We start from the raw sequence: 24,203 nt of genomic DNA on the forward strand, positions 1-24,203 counted from the left end.
GGAGCCAGGAGAGAAAAAAGCAATGCCGGCTAGCTGTGCACATAGCTAGTGTTGGCAGGCAGTGTTTGTCTTTGGGACAACAGCCTGTGACACTGGAATGAAATGATCTCAGCAAGAGACAGTACACTCCACAAGCCCTGAGAAAATTTCATTTGGCTCAAGAGTTGCTGACCTGAATAAAAGGGCATGAAATTGAGTTTTGTAGAGGAAAAGAGAAAAGAGGCCAAAATTCAGCTACAGAGTCAGATCATATGACAGCCATGGGGGTGATGGGAAAATAATGTGACATCATGGGCCACCAGACACAGCAAACACAAGAAATACAGCCAAGAAGCTAGTAAGATACAGTACTTGAAATCTGGGGTCATTAGATCATTTGTTCGTTCAGTAAATGTGTAAGGAGCACACGATTTGCTACCTGCATCACTCTCCTGTCTCAGGCCACACACCAAGCTCTCTTGTGAGCTCACTTGACCTCAGGACTGTGGCTCACTTTCCGCTCCTCATTCTTCCTTGCAGTTTTTCAGATGCTCTTGCTCCAGATGTCCTCTTGGCCAGCTCCTTCTCTTCATTCCTGGCTCAGCTCTTCAGAGGCACCTTCTCTGACTACCTGGTTACCTGAAGGAGTCCCTTATATATCATCCCCCAAATTTTCTTTGTAGTACTTACCATGGTCTAAAGCTACCTCTTTCATTTACTTACTTGTTCATTATCTATCTACTCACTAGAACTGAAGTTCCATGACAGCAAGAATTTCACCTGTCTTATTTATCACTATCCTCCACTCAAAACGGTCCTTGCTTATAGTTCAGTTCAGTTCAGTCGCTCTGTCGTGTCTGACTCTTTGTGACCCCATGAATCGCAGCACGCCAGGCCTCCCTGTCCATCACCAACTCCCAGAGTTCACTCAGACTCACATCCATCGAGTCAGTGATACCATCCAGCCATCTCATCCTCTGTCGTCCCCTTTTCCTCCTGCCCCCAATCCCTCCCAGCATCAGAGTCTTTTCCAATGAGTCAACTCTTCACATGAGGTGGCCAAAGTACTGGAGTTTCAGCTTTAGCATCATTCCCTCCAAAGAAATCCCAGGGTTGATCTCCTTCAGAATGGACTGGTTGGATCTCCTTGCAGTCCAAGGGACTCTCAAGAGTCTTCTCCAACACCACAGTTCAAAAGCATCAATTCTTCGGTGCTCAGCTTTCTTCACAGTCCAACTCTCACATCCATACATGACCACTGGAAAAACCATAGCCTTGATTAGACGGACATTTGTTGGAAAAGTAATGTCTCTGCTTTTGAATATGCTATCTAGGTTGGTCATAACTTTCCTTCCAAGGAGTAAGTGTCTTTTAATTTTATGGCTGCAATCACCATCTGCAATGATTTTGGAGCCCCCAAAAATAAAGTCTGACACTGTTTCCACTGTTTCCCCATCTATTTCCCATAAAGTGATGGGACCAGATGCCATGATCTTCATTTTCTGAATGTTGAGCTTTAAGCCAGCTTTTTCACTCTCCTCTTTCACTTTCATCAAGAGGCTTTTGAGTTTCTCTTCACTTTCTGCCATAAGGGTGGTGTCATCTGCATATATGAGGTTATTGAAATTTCTCCTGGCAATCTTGATTCCAGCTTATGCTTCTTCCAGCCCAGTGTTTCTCATGATGTACTCTGCATAGAAGTTAAATAAGCAGGGTGACAATATACAGCCTTGATGTACTCCTTTTCCTATTTGGAACCAGTCTTGTTCCATGTCCAGTTCTAACTGTTGCTTCCTGACCTGCATACAGGGTTCTCAAGAGGCAGGTCAGGTGGTCTGGTATTCCCATCTCTTTCAGAATTTTCCACAGTTTATTGTGATCCACACAGTCAAAGGCTTTGGCATAGTCAATCAAGCAGAAATAGATGTTTTTCTGGAACTCTCTTGCTTTTTCCATGATCCAGCGGATCTTGGCAATTTGATCTCTGGTTCCTCTGCCTTTTCTAAAACCAGCTTGAACATCAGCAAGTTCACGGTTCACGTATTGCTGAAGCCTGGCTTGGAGAATTTTGAGCATTACTTTACTAGCATGTGAGATGAGTGCAACTGTGCAGTAGTCTGAGCATTCTTTTGCATTGCCTTTCTTTGGGATTGGAATGAAAACTGACCTTTTCCAGTCCTGTGGCCACTGCTGAGTTTTCCAAATTTGCTGGCATATTGAGTGCAGCACTTTCACAGCATCATCTTTCAGGATTTGAAACAGCTCTACTGGAATTCCATCACCTCCACTAGCGTTGTTCATAGTGATGCTTTCTAAGGCCCACTTGACTTCACATTCCAGGATGTCTGGCTCTAGATGAGTGATCACACCATCGTGATTATCTGGGTCGTGAAGATCTTTTTTTACAGTTCTTCCGTGTATTCTTGCCACCTCTTCTTAATATCTTCTGGTTCTGTTAGGTCCATACCATTTCTGTCCTTTATTGAACCCATCTTTGTGTGAAATGTTCCCTTGGTATCTCTAATTTTCTTGAAGAGATCTCTAGTCTTTCCCATTCTGTTCTTTTCCTCTATTTCTTTGCATTGATCGCTGAGGAAGGCTTTCTTATCTCTTCTTGCTATTCTTTGGAACTCTGCATTCAGATGCTTATATCTTTCCTTTTCTCCTTTGCTTTTCACGTCTCTTCTTTTCACAGCTATTTGTAAGGCCTCCCCAGACAGCCATTTTGCTTTTTTGCATTTCTTTTCCATGGGTATGGTCTTGATCCCTGTCTCCTGTACAATGTCATGAACCTCATTCCATAGTTCATCAGGCACTCTATCTATCAGATCTAGGCCCTTAAATCTATTTCTCACTTTCACTGTATAATCATAAGGGATTTGATTTAGGTCATACCTGAATGGTCTAGTGGTTTTCCCTTCTTTCTTCAATTTGAGTCTGAATTTGGCAATAAGGAGTTCATAATCTGAGCCACAGTCAGCTCCTGGTCTTGTTTGTGTTGACTGTATAGAGCTTCTCCACCTTTGGCTGCAAAGAATATAATCAATCTGATTTCAGTGTCGACCATCTGGTGACGTCCATGTGTAGAGTCTTCTCTTGTGTTGTTGGAAGAGGGTGTTTGCTATGACCAGTGCATTTTCTTGGCAAAACTCTATTAGTCTTTGCCCTGCTTCATTCCGCATTCCAAGGCCAAATTTGCCTGTTACTCTAGGTGTTTCTTGACTTCCTACTGTTGCATTCCAGTCCCCTATAATGAAAAGGACATCTTTTTTGGGTGTTAGTTCTGAAAGGTCTTGTAGGTCTTCATAGAACCGTTCACCTTCAGCTTCTTCAGTATTACTGGTTGGGGCATAGACTTGGGTTACTGTGATACTGAATGGTTTGCCTTGGAAATGAACAGAGGTCATTCTGTCGTTTTTGAGATTGCATCCAAGTACTGCATTTCGGATTCTTTTGTTGACCATGATGGCTACTCCATTTCTTCTGAGGGATTCCTGCCCGCAGTAGTAGATATAATGGTCATCTGAGTTAAATTCACTCATTCCAGTCCATTTTAGTTCGCTGATTCCTAGAATGTCGACGTTCACTCTTGCCATCTCTTGTTTGACCACTTCCAATTTGCCTTGATTCATGGACCTGACATTCCAGGTCCTATGCAATATTGCTTTTTACAGCATCAGACCTTGCTTCTATCACAGTCACATCCACAACTGGGTATTGTTTTTGCTTTGGCTCCATCCCTTCATTCTTTCTGGAGTTATTTCTCCACTGATCTCCAGTAGCATATTGGGCATCTACTGACCTGGGGAGTTCCTCTTTCAGTATCCTGTGATTTTGCCTTTTCATACTGTTCATGGGGTTCTCAAGACAAGAATACTGAAGTGGTTACATTCTGTCAGACCTCACCACCATGACCTGCCCGTCTTGGGTTGCCCCATGGGCATGGCTTAGTTTCACTGAGTTAGACATGGCTGTGGTCCTAGTGTGATTAGATTGACTAGTTTTCTGTGAGTATGGTTTCAGTGTGTTTGCCCTCGGATGCCCCCTTGCAACACCTACCATCTTACTTGGGTTTCTCTTACCTTGGATGTGGGGTATCTCTTCACGGCTGCTCCAGCAGAGTACAGCCGCTGCTCCTTACCTTGGACGAGGGGTATCTCCTCTTGCTTATAGTAGGTACTCAATAAATTTTAGTTGAATCAGTGACTGTACCTCCTATAAAAATTTACAGAGATTTTCCTGACTGTCCAGTGGGTAAGACTGTGCTTCCACTGCAGGGGGCATGGGTTCTATCCCTGGTTGGGGAACTAAGATCCTGCATGCCACTTGGCATGGCCAATGAAAGAAAAAAGAAGACTAACTTTGGCAAAGGCTGTTACGAATGCTATTTCCTGGGTGCTAGATAAGTGCAAACAAAGTCACTTTGTCCTCTTTCCTGCCATCAGAGTGTCTGTCATAGGCACTCCCTAACATCTGATACTTCCTAGGTGTATGAGGTGTGTTTAACAGTTACAGAGCACTCTTTTACTGGTTTGCTCTCCTCTCTCTTTTTAAAAAAGATTTATTTTAAATTTATTTTTGACGGCACTGGGTCTTCGCTGCTGCACTGGGCCTTCCTCTAGTTGTGAGCAGAGGCTACTCTTTGCGGCAGTGCATGGGCTTCTCATTGCAGTGGCTCCTCTTCTTGTGGAGCACAGGCTCTAGAGAATGGGCTTCAGTAGTTGTGACGCACAGGCTTAGTTGCTCTTTGGCATGTGGGATCTTCCGAGACCAGGGATCGAACCTGTGTCCCCTCTATTGGCAGGCAGATTCTTAACCACTCGACCACCAGGAGAGCCTTACTCTCCTCTTTTAAAATATTATTCCAGGGTCTATCATTTGAGGTGGTGGTTTACAGCTTGGGGTACAGACCCTGGGTCCTCAGTCGATAGCAATCTTTGAGCTGTTTTCAATATTGTCAATGACCTAACATCAGTCACGTTTAGTCTTTCCTCAAGCTTCCCAGGGTCCTTGGCAGTTACTTCTTTGCTTTCATAGAATCCTAACACACAGTGAGGCAATGCTAGTAGGCTCAGGCTGGGCAGAGCTCGAATTGGCTGTTACAGAGGACTTGGATTCAATTTTTTTAAAAGAAAAATGAAGCAATCGTTAGCTGGCATATGCAGTTTTACTGCATATGCAAATCCTCCACTACTTTGGAGGAAAATAACTAAGAGGATTCTTAGTGCTAAAAAGGCTGGAAACCCCTTAGCTCAGGGATCCTGAGTTCAAAAGGCAAAGAACTCTCTTTTACCCGTAAACTCCCCTTCCATGACTTCCTAATCATTTCAGCAAAATATCTACCTCAGTTAGTTGTAGGGCCAGGAAGAGACTAGACTGGAGGCATCTCAGAACAGGGGAGAGTAGAAGTTCCAAAAACCAAGCAGCCCTAAAAAAGGAAAAGCTGGAGGAAAAAAAAAAAAAAACACCTCCCTGCTTACTTTGCTCTTTGCACCTGGGACAGGAATTTTGAATAAACATGCATTATTCAGTTGCTATCCAACAGGCACCTTACATGCACTATTTTAATCAACTCCTACTTCACAGATCAGGTTATACAGCCAGTGAATAACTGAACCAGGATCATGAATCCAGACAAATCTGGTGCTTGAGGCCCTTTGACAATATGCTGTACTGTCTTTGTTAAGACAGAGCATTTTAGAATTAGGGCAACTAGCTCTCCCTTCTTTAGACTCCATTGCTTCTGGGTGATAATATTATGGATACCTTTTTTCCTTCACTTTTCTATAATTTCTAAATTTTTCCTAACTAGGACTTTTCCCTAAGGGTCCTTACATGAATGAACTCATCAGTGGTTAATATCTGTAGGCTGTTCTGATGGAGATTTCCACCAAGGATACAGGAGCTGGTTCTAGATTTGGGGAATCATCAACAGAGAGATGGATTTTGAAAAACTGGGGAGTAGATTCGGTTCTCCTAGAGTTAATGTATGGAGTAGAAATTTGGGTTGAGAAAAGAACCCTGGAAGAGAAAACCTCCATGTCTATGACCTGCTATGTAATATGGAGCCATAATACTATGCTGTGAAATACTGGCCCCATATTTTGTCAACAATTTTTACTTTTTTGTCTCAAGGAACATCTTGAAAGAGTAAGAATTCTAGTAAATATTGTGTTTAGAGTTCTGGGATCTAGTATTTTTCTGGGCAGAATTAATGCTCCCTGATTGAGTCCCCAGAATAAATCTCCATGTCCCCTGTTTTACAAGGCATTCAATTACTGTGTTACTGTTCAGTCGCTCAGTCATGTCTGACTCTTTGCCACCCCCATGGACTGCAACACACAGGCGTCTCTGTCCATCACCATCTCCCAAAGCTTGCTCAAACTCATGTCCATTTGAGTAGATGATGCCATCTAACCATCTCATCCTCCATCATCCCCTTCTCCTCCTGCATTCAATTTTACCCAGCATCAGGGTCTTTTCTGAGTCAGCTCTTCATATCAGGTGACCAAAGTATTGGAGTTTCAGCTTCAGCATCAGTCCTTCCAGTGAATATTTAGGATTGATTTTTAGGATTGACTGGTTTGATCTCCTTGCAGTCCAAGGGCCTCTCAAGAGTCTTCTCCAACACCACAATTCAAAAGCATCAATTCTTTGACGCTCAGCCTTTTTATGGTCCAACTCTCACATTCATACATGACTACTGGAAACATCATAGCTTTGACTATACAGACCTTTCTTGGCAAAGTAATGTCTCTGCTTTTTAATACACTCTTTAGGTTTGTCATAGCTTTTCTGAATTACGATACCCCAATCTTTATAATTGGTGTGGCTCTTCCATGAAGACACACAGAGATTATTGACTCAATTCTTTATTTCCCAACTCTTAGCCACATAATTGGAGAAGGCAATGGCACTCCACTCCAGCACTCTTGCCTGGAAAATCCCATGGATGGAGGAGCTGGGTAGGCTGCAGTCCATGGGGTCGCTAAGAGTCAGACACGACTGAGCGACTTCACTTTCACTTTCATGCACTGGAGAAGGAAACGGCAACCCACTCCAGTGTTCTTGCCTGGAGAATCCCAGGGACGGGAGAGCCTGGTGGGCTGCCGTCTATGGGGTCTCACAGAGTCGGACACGACTGAAGCGACTTCAGCAGCAGCCACATAATAGTTTATCCTGAGAAAATTACTTAACCTTTCTAAGGCCACAATTTTTCATTTGAAAAATGAGAATCACTGTGTCTTTCAAAAGTTGTTAGAAAAGTTACAGTAAAATGAAAAAAAAAAAAAGGGGCTTAGCACAGTGCCAAGAATACTGTCAACAGTGAAAAACTGGTTTTGAACAGCTACCCTGAGGCCAGTGCTTTTTGAAGAGTGCATGTAAGGATCGTTCTGCCATCTCCAGAAACGGAGAAGTCAGGTTCTGTCCTCGCCCTGTGAATTAGATAAAATCTCAGCTCAACAACTTGAAACTTACCATGGGGCGAGTCCCGGTCTGGCCTCTGCCCTAAGACTACAAGTCCCAGCATGCCGCGCGCCGGATCTTGCCGGCCCCTTCCGCTCTAGGTACCGCCTCCTCTCGATGCGCCGGTGTGGGGCGCGCAATGGAAATGGGATGCTGGCTGCTCGGCGGCGAATTCGAGGACTCGGTGTTCGAGGAGAGGCGGGAGCGGCGGCCTGGACCACCGGAGTCGTACCGCGCCAAACGCTGCGAGCCGCAGGTGAGAGAGCGGGGCCTGTCGGCCTCACCGCAGCCTCCGGGCCTGGTGGTCTCGGCCCGACAGCGCTTCAGACGTCCTACGCCCGCGTAGCCTGTCCCCCGAACCCAGACCCTCTGGCCGCCCTACGCTCACCTGGGCCTCCCTGCCATCCCTCCACCTACAAGCCGCACCGGCTGAGTCCGCCATCCTCTGCCCCCGAGGGAATCCCCGCGCAGCCGGCCATCACGTCATACCTGGCGTTCCGCCGGTCTCACCGCGCCTCACTGGCCTCACCGGCCTACTCTGTAATCTGTATTAGCTACCATGGACTTTCGCTGCTTCTGCAGCCGTACAGTCAGGGCCCGCAAAAATTCAGCCACCGCCCACTTTTCAGACTTCAGTGTTGTCTGCTCTCCGAACCGGGCCTGTCCTTGTTCACTGAGTTCCCCTTGCCCACGTTAACCCCGCTCAGGTGGTCAAAATCGTTCAATTATATCCATTTCTCAAGGTGCACCTTAAATGCCGCCTCCTCCAGAAAGTTTTCTAACTCCCCCTTCCAACCACATTATCTTTGTCTTTGACTCCTTTCCCGTCTTTTACCTATTAACGCAGTTGTCAGTGTCTCTAAAGCTCTTAGACCCAGAATGCTGAATGGTCACAGGACGGTGCGTGCTTCACCTTATGTCCTCCACACTGCCTACCAGTTTTTGTTCATAGTAGGAACTCTGAATACTTTGCATAAGTAGAGTATTACCTTGGATTTTTTCTAGTCTGTAAATGTCATCCCACCAATAATAGTTCCTTTTTATCAAATAGTATTCCAGGCACTGGCCATATATTGTCTCATTTTTCCTTAAAATCCCTGTACGTACAGATGTCAGGCACTCTGAAATCACTGGATTGGATTGGATTTTTGTTTTATTTCATTTACATTTTCTCCTGGCCACGTGCAGTCTTTCAGAGTGGCCTACTTGATCCTGTAGACTAAAACTGGGAAATGGACTTTTGAAGTCCTGTGGTACCACATTAAAAAGCCACAGTTGTGAGATAGGACACCTGGATTCCAGCATTGACTTTAAGAGTCAGTAAATTGACTTTCACAGTGTCCGTTCCTTATTTGTCATTTGAGAAAAAAATAATGTTTGTTGGCTCACAGGATTATTGTGAGAGTGGAATGAGATAATGTGATGTGCTGTTTACTTATAAAGTAAAATCCCCCAAATCACTTGTCTTTAGGATTTATTTATTTGGCAAATGGTGACTCTCATAAATTCAGAGAGTTACTATTCAGGCCTCATTCAAGAAATGAATTCAGGCTTCATTCAAGTCCTGTTGGTTCTCCCAAGTGTAAAACTAGGAGTTTGAGTTAGATTTGTTTTCCCTTACTGCTCGGTGTGGAAGCAGGTGTTTGTCTTACCAGCACTTCACGTCTTAGTTTTCACCCTTGTTCACAGCTTTTCCCTCCTTTTCTTATCAGAATGGAGTATTTGAAGCCTTTCTTGTCTGAGTTCTTGCATTTGAAAGCCAATTTCGCCTGATCGTTTCCCAGTAGAATTTTGACTGTTGGGTGGAGGTTTGCAGTAATGCAGCTGTTGTTCAAGAAGTTGGGAACTGGGGAGTAGTAAAGTGCAAAAGAAAATTATGAATTCAGGATATAGACTGTTATGAGGTTACACACTGCTTCAGGGAGAACAGAAAAGCAGTGGTTGCTAGCTTTCTCCACTGTAGGGGATCAGGCTAAGGAGGGAACTATATAACTAAGATAACAGGGTGGGTATGATACCTGGACATCTCTCTTAGAAATGGAACCGAGAAAGTTTGACACCATGGTGGAACCATCACAAATGCAGGTACTTTTGAGTTAATAATAACATTTAACTGGGGACAGAGTTCATTTGACTTCAGTGTGTTTTACTGTGAGTAAAAGAGAGGACGAGATACTGGAAAACTGGCACATGGTGTGCTTTTCATCATCCCTGTTTTCTCATCTTAACGTTCTTAATGCAATAAGAAAAAAAATCTGTTTCACTTTTCTTTCTATCCATAGGGTTTAAAGCAGTAGAAAAATGAATAAAATATTCCAGATGGACTTTTCCTGAAACTTTTCTCCTACAGTACGTTGGCATTTGATTGCATGGAAGCTTCCTGTCAGCCTCCTGTCTTTGCTTGGATTCTACTTTTGGCTTTTACACTTTCATAATAGCACTATAATAGCAGTTCTTTCCTATGTTATCTCTGTAAAGAGTTGTCAATCCCAGTTCCATCCACCCTAAGAATTTCTCTGCAGGAAAACATATCTCAGTCTAAAGAACCACTGTAAACTGTGCTAGTTAAATGTATGTTCCCAGGCCCTAAACCCCAAATTGGAAATGCTATGGAAACTAAATATTTTCACGCTTCTTTAGTTGACGTATCATATTATTGGTATATTTATTAATGGTGATAATTTTCATAAAAACTGAGTCACCATTAATATTGTCATTCTTGGGACTTCCCTGGTGGTCCAGTGGTTAAGAATCTGCCTTGCAATGCAAAGGATGTGAGTTCGAGCCCTGGTCTGGAAACTAAGATCCCACATGCTACAGGGCAACCAAGCCTGCTGGTTGCAACTGCTGAGCCCACATGCTGCAATGAAGACCCAGCACAGCAAAAAAAAAAAAAACTTGTCATTCTTCTTTGTCAGATGTTTTCCTGAGTCTTATCCTGGAGAAGTATGACTTTTCTGAGGTTTAATCAGTTATATATGGGAAATTGCCCCTGAGTCTGGGGTGGAAAGGACTTCCCAGGTGGCATTAGTGGTAAAGAACCCAGCTCCCAATACAGGAGACACGAGAGATGTGGGTTCAATCCTTGGGTCAGGACGATCCCCTGGAGGAGGGCGTGACAACCCACTCCTGTATTCTTGCCCGGAGAATCCCATGGACAGAGGAGCCTGGAGGACTGTATAGTTTTCCAACCCCTTTGGGGTTGCACAAAGGTGGACACGACTCAAGTGATTTAGCACTCCTGCACATGGGGTGGAAAAGCATAACCTCCTTCTCTATAATATGCTGTTTTCACAATTTCTAGTGGTTTTATGAAGAAACAGGGAGCAGCGATGATGTTGAAGCTCTGACTGTCCAGAAATTCAAAGGGGACCTGGCCTACAGACGGCAAGAGTATCAGGTAGAATTTAACATACAGAAGATTGTGCCGCTTGAAATGTTCTCTTGTTCTGTCCACTGCAGCGTATTCAAATACATAACAGTGTACTGTAATAAGTTATGAGTGTGCTGCTTTTGAAGATGATTGTAATCTTTGGTGAAATGTGTTTGTACTCTTAGAATCCCAAGCTTCTGGCCTTCTCCACACGGCTCTGTATGCTTTGTTTTGTTTCCTGTCACTCCAGTATAGAGAGCTTGTTTGGATCCTTGTAGATTCCTTATCTCCTCAGTATACAGAAGCCTCTAGCTTGGATACCTCATGGGGCCACAGGAACAAGGCACCCCAAAATGTGTTTTAAAAAAGAAGTGGGGGAGAGAACTAACAACTAGCTATCAGCTTGCTTTTTATATTGACTTCATGTCATCTTCACAAGGACCCTGTTGTTGTTTTGCTCATGTGGAAAGGTTCTACAGCAAGTTTAGTGGCAAAACCGGGAGTCAGATCCTGGTCTTTTGGGCTCCAGAATGCTTTAATTATATTTTCCAGCCATTTCTTCTCTACCTCTTAGAAAACTAGTACCGATTGAAATGCTCAAGTCTTCCTTTAGTTCACTGCAGGGTCAGTTATAACATTACCTACTGCCTGGGAAACACATCACCCCCATGACTGAATTCTTTTTTCATATTGTGTTTTCTGCCTTTCTCTTCATCCCTTCCCTTCATTTGCCGTCATTTAACAATTATTTGCCAGAAAGCACTGCAGGAGTATTCCAGTATCTCAGAAAAACTGCCATCTACAAATTTTGCCATGAAAAGGGATGTCCAGGAAGGCCAGGCTCGATGCCTTGTTCACCTGGGAAGGCACAAGGAAGCCCTGGAGATTGCCACAAACTTGGTGAGTGGTTTCTGTGCCTGTTTCCATTTGCTTTCCTAGGATGACTGAATAGTTTATTTTCTAAAAAAAAAAAAAAAAAAAAGACAAAACAAAAAAACAACCTCTTGCTGGCAGCAAAATCTGTGGGTTTGGATAAGCAGAAGGAAATTGTCAGTGGTGGAAGAACTTTATTATGATGAACAGTTTGGAGCTCCAGACATAATCATTTCCTTGTAATATTTTTTCCTGTTTTATGCTCAAAATTCTTCATTGCCTGAAAACCTCACTTGCAAAGGTTTTACTCTTGTTAGGAGTAAATAAATACTCAGTAAATTACCAGTGATCTTTTTTCTTCTCAGGTGTTTCGTTGTTGTTTAGATTTTTATTTTCCGAAGTTTCTACAATGAATATATATTACTTTTATAAACAGGAAAAAAAAGGCTGCCAAAAATTAAATAAATATCATACTAAGCCAGGCTTAATCCTTTTTATTCTTGATGGAGTCTGCAGAATTTTTTTTAAGCAATAAAAAAGAGCACTGCTGGATTCTGCTTATTTTTGTTTTCAGATTAAAGCTCCTGTAGGTTTTTTGTGTAAATTTTATATGGGAGTGAGTTTGAGTCCACCAATCCTAGTTTATAGATGACCAGTTTTCTTCCTTAGAGGGACGTAATGAAGCACCAAGGCACTGATCTTGAATCCTTCGAATCTTGTTGGCCAGAGGTCAGCCTAAAGTATGCATGCAATTGAATTGTCCTCCTCTATCTCATTAACCAAGAGAAATCCTTAAATTTACTTGTGTGGGCTTTATTGCATAGGACCTCAGCGTCTTGCCATGAGAGGAAACCTTGGTGGTAATGTTCTTCAGAACATGGAAAACAACTGTGTTTTGTTCTTTCCTTTTCTACTAATTATGGGTTAATTCTTAAAACCAGAAGATTACTCTGTTAAGGAAACACATGGCATGAACACAGTGAACTTGGTGGGTTTTAACAGTGTTTAGCCTCCCTGTTCTGCAAATTAGCAGCAATCTGGGTTCTTTCGGTTGATTTTTCTAGATATCCGTCACCCGTCCTTCATTACGGCTTGGCTCTACCATTACCTACCTCTCCCTCGCATCTCCTGATGTCACTGTTGTGCTTTGTCTTCCCCTGAGTACCCCTGAAGGCAGCTAGAGTAATGTCAAGGCTGGACTGTCTCTGGATCCTTCTAGCTTAGTGAGTCTGTTTCTGTGGCTCAGAGAAAAATGTGTTGCCAATCAGCAGATGCCATCTGGAGCGCGAGATCCAGGCAGGAGGAGGGACCACTCAGAAGCCCTTCAGCTCCTCTGTCAGGCCTTGGAGGACTGCTGCTTGGGCTCCTGGGCACCCTGACAGGCAGGAATATTAGGGAGGAAATGGCACCAGAGGCTAGTGGGTCTCACCCCTTGCTTTGAAGGGTGAGATCTCATCACATGATCTCAGTGAACCCTGCCTATTTGCATGGCTTTCTCATTTCCTGATACCCTGTGTTTTGTTTTCATTTTAAAAGTTTCTCCCTTCTTATAGACCCTCTTTTTTTAAATTTGCTCTGTCTCGTTTCTGGGTTTTGTTCCAGCGGTTACTGTCACCTCATACTCTGTAGGGAATAGGTCACCACTGAACAAAACAGGCAGCAAGTCCTAGAGCGCCCAGCATGACGTAAACATTTTATGCTCACAGCTTCTGCTGAAGTTTATTCGTCTCTCTTCTTAAGATTTTTTAATAAAATTGGTAACAGAACTTATTTCTTAATTTAAATATCTTATAGTCACTGGTAGGCTCATGTGATAAACTGTGGTAAGGAAACTGCTTTTTGACAGTTAATGACTTTTTTTTCCCCCATTTGTCACTTCACAAACATTTCAGTCCTACCGTGTGCCCAGTTCTGGGTTTGATGCCAAGGAGAGAGAACCCTGTCCATACCCTGCGTTTACATCACTCACCTAGTAACTAACCGGAGGCTCCTAAGCCCACTAACACGCGTCAGCTCTTCTGAAGTTCCTTTATTCTGTGGCTTCTAGCAGGATCTGCTGTAGCTCTGCTGCTTACTGGCTGTGTGACGGCAGGCAGCCTGCCTAACTTCTCTGTTGTGACTCGGTTGCCTCATCTCTAAAATGGGAATAGCGACAGTCTATTTTAAAGGATTGTCATGGGGATCACATGAGTGAAGCAGGAAGAGTAGTGTGTGGCATATGGTGAGCATTCTGTAAATGTTAGCAATCGTCACCATCATTGCATTACAGGACTTGGAATATTCTGGGAAAAAGCACACAAACTCATTTAAATGGAATTTAATTTCCAGAGACTTCCTTATTAGTTGTGCTCAGTCATGCCTACTCTTTGTGACCCTGTGGATTGTAGCCTGCCAGGCTCCTCTGTTCATGGGATTTTCCAGGCAAAAAGACTGGAGTGGGTTGCCATTTCCTTCTCTTCACTGGTTAGGCCACCCAGAATCGGTGCATCAGAATCATGATTTGTATGCTACAGACCCCAACACACACTTGCTTTCTCAATGTAAACATGTTTTTATTTGTATTTATTTATTTAAAAGTCTTTATTGAATTTATTACAGTATTGCTTCTGTTTTCTGTTTTGGTTTTTTTGGCCACAAGGGATGGAGGATCTTGGTTCCCTGACCAGGGATTGAACCTCTACCTCCTGCATTGGAAGATGAAGTCTTATCCCCTAGAGCACCAGAGAAGTCCCTGGAAATGTTTTTAAACAGTATAGAGCACTATGGACTGGTTGTAGAGGAAAGGTTGCATTTCCTGTAGAGAGTCTATACATGTTGCTTTTCTTACTATAAATAAGAAACATGAAGATGTATTTCTCAACAGTTACTAGACATATGCTATGTCTGAGATGCTGTGCTCTGTACTGGGAATTCAGCATTGAACAAAAACTCTTTTGGAACTTAGTAATCTGTGGGGAAAGAAAGAATACTGAATGATAGTAATAGTAGAACCAGATCAGTTCTGTCTTGGGAAGGTACAGTATGACCTAGTAGGTTACATGGGGCTTTCTTTTCTTTTCACTCAGCGTATGGATATTTAGAGTCCTCCCCAAGGTTTCACTCACTGACGTGCCAGTTTCTTCCAGCTGCATGCTGGGTAGTTTTACTCTTATTTCTCGCTCGGTTCTGTGCAGGAGCTTGATCCAGATACTAGTAGGCCAGATTTTCCGTAGACTTAAAATCAACTGAATCTCTGCAGACTTTAACTTAGAAAAAAAAGAAACCCTCACCCACAGGGCTTTTGCCATATGGCAAGTTAGGCAAGAGGCGGTGCCTCTGGTTAAGTAGACTTGAAAAGGATTTTCTGATCAGAAGGAAACCAAGCAACCCCCTCTGGCCAAGAATAACTGGTCTTGGTAATGGTTACCAGAGAAGGCATTTGGATTCAATTACGATGCATCATGAAACACTGAGAGCTTCAGGGCCATCCTGTTTAAGATGTCTAAGCCAAGTAGAATTTGGAAATAGAGTCCATTTGAATCCTCAAGGAAATTGCCATTTGGATTTTTAGAAAGCCTGGAATATTAAAATGGAACCATTAGCCCAGAGTATAAAAAAGTTGGCTTGGTTCTTTCAGATGTCTGGCTGAAGACAGTTAAGATTATAATGCACAATTGAAAATAAACTGACACAGAGGTTTTTGGTACTGAGCTTTGCCAAGCCACCATCACCTGGATTATGTTACTGCTGTGACATTAGGGTGTTTGGGAATGACTGGTAATATTTTGTTGGGTAGTGTATACTGAGGAGCCTGAAGCGATCAGGGGGTCACAGAGAGTCGGAGGCGACTGAACATACACATATATTTCTCTTGGTTTATGGTTTCAAAATGAGATCTATTGAGAAACATTTAGTTTGCTCTACTTATGTGGCTAATGAAAGATACTTGTGATTTAGGACATGCACAACGTAGATTTTTAGGCATCTTCATTTTTATATGGGAAACATCCTGTAGTTTAAACATTTTAACCTTTGTTTTTTCTCTTTAGGAAAATAAAGCAACTAACACAGACCATTTAACCACTGTACTCTACCTCCAGTTTACTATTTGTTCCAGTTTGCAGAACTTGGAGAAAACCATTTTCTGCCTACAGAAACTGATTTCTTTGCATCCCTTTAATCCTTGGAACTGGGGCAAATTGGGAGAGGCTTACCTGAACCTGGGGCCAGCGCTGTCAGCATCGCTTGCGTCATCTCAGAAAGAGAACAGTTTCACCTCAAGTGACACGGCTATCAAATCCTCCTTTCCGCACTCAGGAAAAGACTGTCTTTTGTGTTTCCCTGAAACTTTGCCTGAGAGCTCTGTGGAAGTAAGCAGTGGTAACAAGCAAAAGAGTGAGAAAGCTCTTAAAAATATTCAAAACCGTATGACAGAAGAGAGAGCAGCAGTGTTGCTAGAAACTGAGATGAAAGCCTGTGCCTCTTTTATACGAACCAGGTAAGCTCAGAATGGATGAAACACACAGGGTGCTAAGGGTGAAATAAAGGTTCTATTTCTTCTGATTTTAAGCTTCTAAAAATTCTAGGCTAGACACCTGATATATGTTTTTGAGATTTTTCCTATGGTCTTGACGGGATCTTTTGAATGTGCCCTTTTAGTATGTAAGATTTAAAAACAACTGTGCTTGCTCAGGAATACAGCTCATATCATCACTCAAGATATTAAGGTTGGCAGATGTTAAAATTAGGGGGTGGGGGGAGTTAAATATATAAAACATTGACGAAGGAGGAAACGATATTTTAAACAAGGGATTTTTCACTCAAGTTCCACAGAAAGCTACCAAAGAAGAAAATCAGATAACCCTGAAGAATCTGCCTTGTGGTGAGGGTGGATGGTGGTGCCTCCCCTGAGACAGGACAGCAGAACCAGTGGAGGGTGGGAGTCCAGCTGGAGCCTTCCGTGAGGAAGTGGGAGGTGGAGCTAGAGGAGCTCCAGAAAGGATCAGCGATCAGACGCAGTGAGAAAAGGCTTTGAAGGCAAGAGCTCATGTGTGGCCTCTGAGAAAGCAGTTTCAGTCACGGTGGGGACAGGCAGACGGCAGAGGATAGAGGGGTAAATGGACATGAAATGGAGGGAGCCAAGGGTAAGCGGTATTGTCCAGTAATCTCAAGAGCACGAGAGAGAAAGCAGGGACCTAAAGGGTTCATGCGTGTGAATGTCTCCAGAGGCCAGTAGATGATGGGAACAGTCAGAGTGAAGGCCAGTCAGGTCGTGTGTTATTTTGTAAAACTCCAGCAGCTTCCCATTGCACTGACATAAATTCCGTGCTTCTTTCCATGGTGCACGAGGACTTAACATGACTTGGACCTGCCTGTCTCTTTCACTCTAGTTTGTTTTCTTCTTGGCTGTATTTTGGTCACAGAGATCCTCCTGATTTTCTAACACTTGAAGCTAGTTCTCGTGGCCGAGCCCCCTTCCCTTGGCTAAGCCCCTTCACCCAGATGTTCCTGTGGCTGCTTCCTCACCATCTGAACCTTAGCGTGAATGGTGGCTCAGAAAATCCTTCCGTCACGGCCCTGTCTGAGGTAGACGCCATGTCCATCCTGTCTCGAGTGTTTGTTTCATGGCCTTCATCACTGCCTGAGACTAGCTTATTTACCTGTGATCATTCTCCTTCCACTCCTTGAGGCAGAAACCTGTCTGTTTTGCTCACCGGTATCCCTCAGGGCCTGGAGTAGTATGTGCATTTCTGGAGGCAGGAAATGAGTGAACAGGAGAGCTCTGCTTCTGGGTGTAGCAGCGAGGCTGGAGGGAAATTGGAACAATCTGCACACTCAATGTTTTAGAAAACAGTGAAGGGAAAGAGCTGTGGGAGGAGAGCAGGAGGAAGGAGAAGAGAGGGGACCAGGGCACGGCCATGATGGGGAGGTCAGGGGTGAACTGATTGTAAAGTGGATATCAGAGGGTCACTGAAGGTTTGGCCCTGCTTCAAGTAATTGAAGCATGCTGGAGAAACTCCTTAGTCCTTGAGATCGGGTTGCTGTGGCTTCAGGGAGACCGAAGGGTCACAGAGCACCAGCTTCAAAGGGACTCCTCCTGGCACTTCTGGGGAGGAGCCTCTGATGGGGAGCCTTGTTCTCTTCACTTGAAATCGTTTGTGCTTTCAGTCGCCCGACTTCTACAGGAAGCCCTTTCGAGGTCTTGCTCTCTGAAGGTTCCTTTGGAAGCTTGGTCTATGAATTTTAGAAAAGATGGTTCTCCAGTGTAATGTTGTGCAATTTGTTGAGAGTAAAGAGCTTTAGGGATTCAGATGAAGGTGAGGACCTTCTCCTTAGCCTAGAGGACTCGCTTCCAGCCCAGTGCCAGTGCTGTGTGTGAACGTGTCTTTGTCCTTCTCGGGTGCCTCCAGACTGGGACTTGCTGTTTTTCAGGCTTTTGCTTCAGCTTGCCCAGTCTCAGCAAACATCGTTTGCTTTGGAGAGGAACTTAAGGACTCAGCAGGAAATTGAAGATAAAATGAAAAGGTTCAGCTTCAAAGAAGACACTTTGCTGTTGATAGCAGAGGTGAGTGTGTCCCCCAGGGTTTATGTGAAATGAAGCATCACAGATATTTTTCCTGGCTCCGAGACCATTTAAAGAAAAAACCAAAAAACCACAGGGCTAAATTGCATCTTCTAGAGGACTTCTGTCTCCCTTCTTCCCGTGCCTTTTGATCACTTAACTGCCGCAAGTGGCCTCTTCCTCCTCTCTGTCCCGCAGCAAGTTCATCTACTTGTCGGTGCTTGTTAGCACCTGTCTACTTGAACGTCAGAAATGCCCCATAATTGTTTCGTGAGTGCTGAATGAATGAATGTTGGCATCTGGGCAGCTCTTTTGTCTGTCTTTCCCCCCATTTGTCCTCATAACAGCCTGTGGGAGGGACAGAGCTGGGGTGAGGCTCACAGAGGCTGTGACTTGCCTAAGGTCAGATTTTAAGTGGCAGAGGTAAATGAGAACCCCTCCAGCTTCAAGTCCATTTTCTTTCTGCTCCACCCTGTTATTACTTTGACAGTTGCTTAGAAACTCAAATGTCAATTTTGTTTAACTGGTATTAGCTTTTTAAAAAATATGCTAATTGATAAGGCTTTCTCTGGTGGTCCAGTGGTTAAGACTCCAAGCTTCCACACTGCAAGGGACCCGGATTTGATCCCTGCTGGGGAAACTGAGATGCTGTATGTCTTGCTTGGTCAAAAATGTAAAAAGAAAAAATGCTCTTGAAATTGCTTAACCTGGTGTTTGGAGATTATCTATAAGTTTATGTTATTCATGCTAATTCCTTTTAATATGTAATTGAAACTTGACGGCTCAAGCACTTTTCCCAGGAGAATAGCTCTTTATCCATATACCTCCTAACGTGGTTCTTTCAAGAACTGCTGATGGTCTGTCTATCCTGTCTTCCTCCCCCAGGCTAAGCTCTCAGCTGGACCCTTTTTCCCTCTTCTGGGGTCTTCACTCCCATCTGTTCTCTTTGAGCCTTTTTTCTGCCTTCCCCTTCCATGGGCTCATTCCCTTGGACCCTCAGACACATACAGATAGACCATCTCTCCCGAGTTTACGGCTGCTTTTCCTTCCTCTTTGCTTCCTGTCTTTCTTAGCATTCAGCGCCATTGGCCACTCACGTTTAGTTCCCTCTTCCTTGCTTCTGAGCAGCTGAACTGCTAAAAATACTCATCTCTTTTTCTCCTTTATTCCTTAAAATTTCTCTGCTGTTTGGGACTCTGCTAGTTTCCCCTATGTCTTAAGTAGTGACATTCCCTGAGCTTTCGCTCAGGCTCTCTGTCCTGTCTCTTTCTCCCACACAAACCGTAACCATGCTGTAGTTCCCGTTGTCACCTCTGGGTTAATGGACCCTCCAGTCTGTGTCCCATCTTGGAACACTTGTCTCTCATCTCAGATCAGTGACTTACGGAGTCATTAATCCAAGGTGATTATTGATCTGCTGTCACTTCGAGTACAAGCGTAAAACGAGGCTACTTGGCAAAACCACCTTCAGTCAGCCTCTGGTCAGCGCCCAGCATGGACTGGCCATCGGTAAGTACCTGCTGAGAGGAGGCAGAGGGGAGCTAGAGAGCGCTGCCTTTGTTCTAGACTTAGTTTCTTTCATCGATCCTACCTATCTTTCTGCTTTCACCCAGACCTGACCATCCCTCGCTGTAGGGCTCTCCTCTCAAGTCTCACCTCCTGCAGGGCCCACGGCCAACACCGTAGTCCCGTTGCCTCACATCTGACTCATAGTGACCTCCTGCCTTGGCTCCTCACTCTCTCCCTGCAGATCTGTCTTCACCTGTGCTGCTGGGCTCATCTTAAAACATGGCTTTGACCATGTTACCTGCTTGCTTTAAAAACTAATATTCAATGTGTCACCATTACCTTAGAGGTTGGGTCAAATTCTGGTGCCTTGATAGGATGTCTGAGGCCTTCCCGAGAGTAATCTCAGACTTAGGGCCTGGTCATTCCTTCCACAAACCTTTTGCTTCCACTGGACTAATCTCCCACGTCTAGCACACCTGTCATGGGTTTTCCCATCTCCATCTACTTACTATTCTCACCCTGAGACCCAGCCTGGGTCGCACATCCTCCAGGAACCTTTTCCTGAACATCCTGGTCTGTGGCAGTTTCTCCCTCTGAGCTCGATAGAGTGATTGCTGAAATAGGTAGCTCTTTGGGCCCCTGAAAATATAAGAATGTCTTATCTTTTCAGCTAGATTTTAAGTTCCTTGTAAGACATTCTTTGTTGTTGTTAACCTCTTGCGATCCCATGGACTGTAGCCCGCCAGGCTCTTTGGTCTATGGGATTTCCCAGGCAAGAATACTGGAGTGGGTTGCTATTTCCTTCTCCAGGGGATCTTCCCAACCCAGGAATCAAACCCAAGTCTCCTGCTTGGCAGGCAGATTCTTTCCACCGAGCCACCCAGGAAGCCCTGTAAGACATCCTTTAGGAGGTGTCTTAAACATCTTCATATTCTTCACCATGTGTGACAGATAATAGTTCTCTGTCTGTGAATTATGCACCTGCTGAGCCCTCTTTTTGAAATATTGCATTGTTTGAATATTGCTATCATTCCATTCTCTCTATTTTTTTTTAATTAAAAAAATACACTTTTGGTGTTATATCTCAGATTTTAAAATACTACATTTCATTGAGTCCAAGCAGTCATCAGTTGTTAAGACACATCATTAGTTGAGGTGCCACTAAAAGAAAAGTAAGATGCTTTTTATACTATGACACAGCAGTGGTTATAAGATACAACTTGGTTTTTAGAAATGTCAAGATAGAAAAACAGAAATTGTCTTCCAGTTGATAAAAATTACCATGCTTTAATAAATCCTGCCAGTTTCTACTCATCCTGTCAGCCTTTGCCTCAAACAGTAAGTAGTCTTTGAAGATTTAAAGCCAGTGGAACCTGTTCTTTGAGTGGGTTTCTAATCCATTATGATTTGAGTATTTACAAACAGAGGACCTCAGGGTTTGTAGGAAACCTAGAGATCATCTAGTCCAAATCCAAGTGACCAGTTCCCTCTACCATACCCCTGCCAAGTGGCTCCCTGACTTTTCATGATAATTGGTGGGAAATGTTTGGGGTGGGAAATGTTCACTGTCCTTACCAAAGTGGTCCGATCACTTCCTGCAAACGTAGTTTTGTGGGTGTCTTGTCAAAGAGAATCTCACACAGAATCTGGACCTGGTTCTCACCAGTAGAGGGCAGTGTTGCGCCTTCAGAGAGCTGGCGTGCTTGCAGGTCTCGGGTTGCTGTGGTGACCATCCTGGAGGGTTGGAGTCTCTCTGGGTCAGGAAAGGGCAGACTCAGCTACTCGCTGCTCAGCTGTTTGCTGCCTTTGACGTCTCTGGAGAACTTCATAAGAAGGGGTCTGTGCTCTCTGCAAAGTAGCAGTTATGTTCCTCCCAAGCCTGCTCTTCTGTCGTTTATGAGAAGAAGAACCCCTCACGGTTGCGTTCTTGCCCTCTGAAGATGCTCTGTGATCTGTGAAGGTCGACTCGGCACTCCCTGTGGCCTGAGTGGTAGCCCTGCCACGTTTGTGCCTCCCTGATGTGCTGACTCCGGGAAGCATGAGAGTAGCAGTAGGGTATTTACACAGCTGGTCTTGGATCACTACTTCATAAACATCTTTTCAATATGTTGAATTGTCAGAGTTGTCCCCTGGCTGCTGAAGAAGTTCTGCTTTTGTGTGAAATCCTTTGCGCTTGATGACTAGCATGGTCTTCCATTCGGTGTCTGCTGCACCTGTTATTGGGAAAGAGTTTTATCTTTCTTCCCCCCTCCTATTGCAGGTTATGGGCGAAGATATCGTCCCAGAAAAAATCAGAGACGAGGTTCACACAGAGGTCAAGTGTGTTGGCCCCACAGCCCTGACTACCTTGGTGATCGGGTCTTCGAAAGAGTTTGAAGACAAGTGGTTCAGAAAGATCAAAGACCACTTCTGTCCCTTTGAAAATCAGTTCCACACAGAGATACAGATCTTGCCTTAGTGGTCCCTATAAAAACAAAACAAAAAAACATCTTGTACTGTATTAAGTGTTCTGGTTTACTTCAGACAGAATCCTCTGCTAATCATGGAATATACTGAATTAAAAATAATCATCTATGTTTTATAAAAATGGCTTCTCTCCCAGATAATTTCTACTGTATTCAGTTTCTTGATTTTTTGTTTTCTTTTTAGATTTCTGTCATTCACTTGTGTGAGGCCTACTGCTCCTTTAGAAGGTATCTGTTGGAAAAGTGTTTAAAGGGACTTTGAGGACCTTGCCTGGCAGTCTGGTGGTTAAGACCCTGCCTTCCAATGCAGGGGGTGCAGGTTCAGTTCCTGATGGTGCAGCTAGGGTCCCACATGTCATAAGTGTGGCCAAAATTAAAAATAAATACAACGTTATAAATCAGCTATGCTTCAATTTAAATGAATTTTTTTAAATAAAAGAGACTTTTAGATTTTATAATCTTTTAAAAACAGTTACTGTATTAGCAGCGTAAGTATCCATGTTGTTTTGGTAAATTCATCATGAGGGACCAAGAATGCTGAAGTGTGATAGGAAACCATTTCTAGAAAGGGTATGTTGAAGGCTGAGATTTACCACACCTCTAAACCTGCACATTAACCTGCCAGTGTCATGGAGACTGCAGAAGACTTGATTACTCGTGGCCCAGGGAACAGGATTTATTGTTCCATTGCTCAGTTGTGTCCGATTCTGTGACTCCATGGATTGCAGCCTGCCATGCTTCCCAGTCCATCACCATGTCCCAGAGTTTGCTCAAACTCAGGTCCATTGCGTCGATGATATCATCCAACCATCTCATCCTCTGTTGTCCCCTTCTCCTCCTGCCTTCATTCTTTCCCAGCATCAGGGTCTTTCCACTGAGTCGGTTCTTTGCATCAGGTGGCCCAAGTATTGGAGCTTCAGCATCAGTCCTTCCAATGAATATTCAGGATTGATTTCCTTGCAGTTGGAGGGACTCAGGATAAGCTTCAGCCTATTTGTGTCCATTCCTTTGCCTCCAGGTCTCAAGGCAGGTGACAAATACGGGGCCCAGACGAATGAGTGCATAAGCAGTGAGGTGTATTAGCGGAACCCTGAGCTTAGGAGAATCAGCTCCTTTATAACGAGCAGTAAGCAGGCCTTCCCTGTGCTCCAAGGTAGGACAAGTCCTTTTAAAGGTTGTTTGCTTTACATGCGTCTCTGAGAAGATAGTCTGGAATGAAGTGCCTTGTTCACAAGCTGTATTGAAACATGAGACCCGTGGAGCTCTGTCCCAGGTGATTATCCTCTCTGTTCAGCCACACAAATTATACTTGGTCCATAACATCATCTTCAAATAGAAAAGGCTTGCTTGAATTATCTGGAATGGAAGTGCTCCCTTATGAGAAATAAATTTTAATAATAGACCAAAACTTCATCAGATATTGCCCCCTCACAGCTTTTGATTTTATTTTTCTCAGCAGAAGGAAGAGAATTCCAGCCCTGGGCAAAATGGTGAAGTCATCAGTATCTCCCATGTACTTCACTGTTCATTTCTCCCTTTCCCAGGCCCCTTCCCAAAAAAGACAAAGGTCTGGTTTTGTTTATAGTTTGAAACTCTTACATGAGTGACTGAGAACATGACTAGCGATTGCAGGTTTAGTCATTTATCTCTAATGTGAAACAAAAGACTGTTTAATTAACGGACATTTCAATTTTTAGAAAGTATTAAAAAGAATGAACCACCAAAATCCTCCCCATTGCCCCTCTACCCCTCCCTTGAGTCATCAACAACCGCTTACTGAGGTCCTGTATAGGACAGGCACTAGATAGTTGCCGTGGAGACACTGGTTACTGTGGAGTTTACAGCCTAGTTGTGGGTGGCCTGCAGGATAGAACCCAAAGGGAAAGTAGTTGCCAAGCCCTTCATGACACAGCCTTGGGCTCCCAGGGGCTTCTCATGTGTCCCCACTGTCCAACTTCAAATGTGCCCAGTCTGTCACTGTCAAGTCTCGCAAGCT

The 24,203-nt window shown here is 43.9% G+C and overlaps 1 protein-coding gene across 1 annotated transcript; it reads left to right on the top strand.

Moving 5' to 3' along the window:
• Nucleotides 1-7,585: 7,585 nt before the first annotated feature.
• On the top strand, nucleotides 7,586-22,476 carry C11H8orf76 (chromosome 11 C8orf76 homolog). The gene is made up of 6 exons (XM_068983962.1): nucleotides 7,586-7,702; nucleotides 10,751-10,846; nucleotides 11,576-11,719; nucleotides 15,721-16,169; nucleotides 18,104-18,236; nucleotides 22,003-22,476. The coding sequence occupies exons 1-6, from the start codon at nucleotides 7,586-7,588 to the stop codon at nucleotides 22,198-22,200; spliced, it is 1,137 nt and encodes a 378-aa protein (XP_068840063.1). The 3' UTR covers nucleotides 22,201-22,476.
• Nucleotides 22,477-24,203: the final 1,727 nt, after the last annotated feature.

This window comes from Capricornis sumatraensis, chromosome 11 (genome assembly GCF_032405125.1).
Source record: "Capricornis sumatraensis isolate serow.1 chromosome 11, serow.2, whole genome shotgun sequence".
In the NCBI taxonomy this organism is placed as follows: domain Eukaryota; kingdom Metazoa; phylum Chordata; class Mammalia; order Artiodactyla; family Bovidae; genus Capricornis; species Capricornis sumatraensis.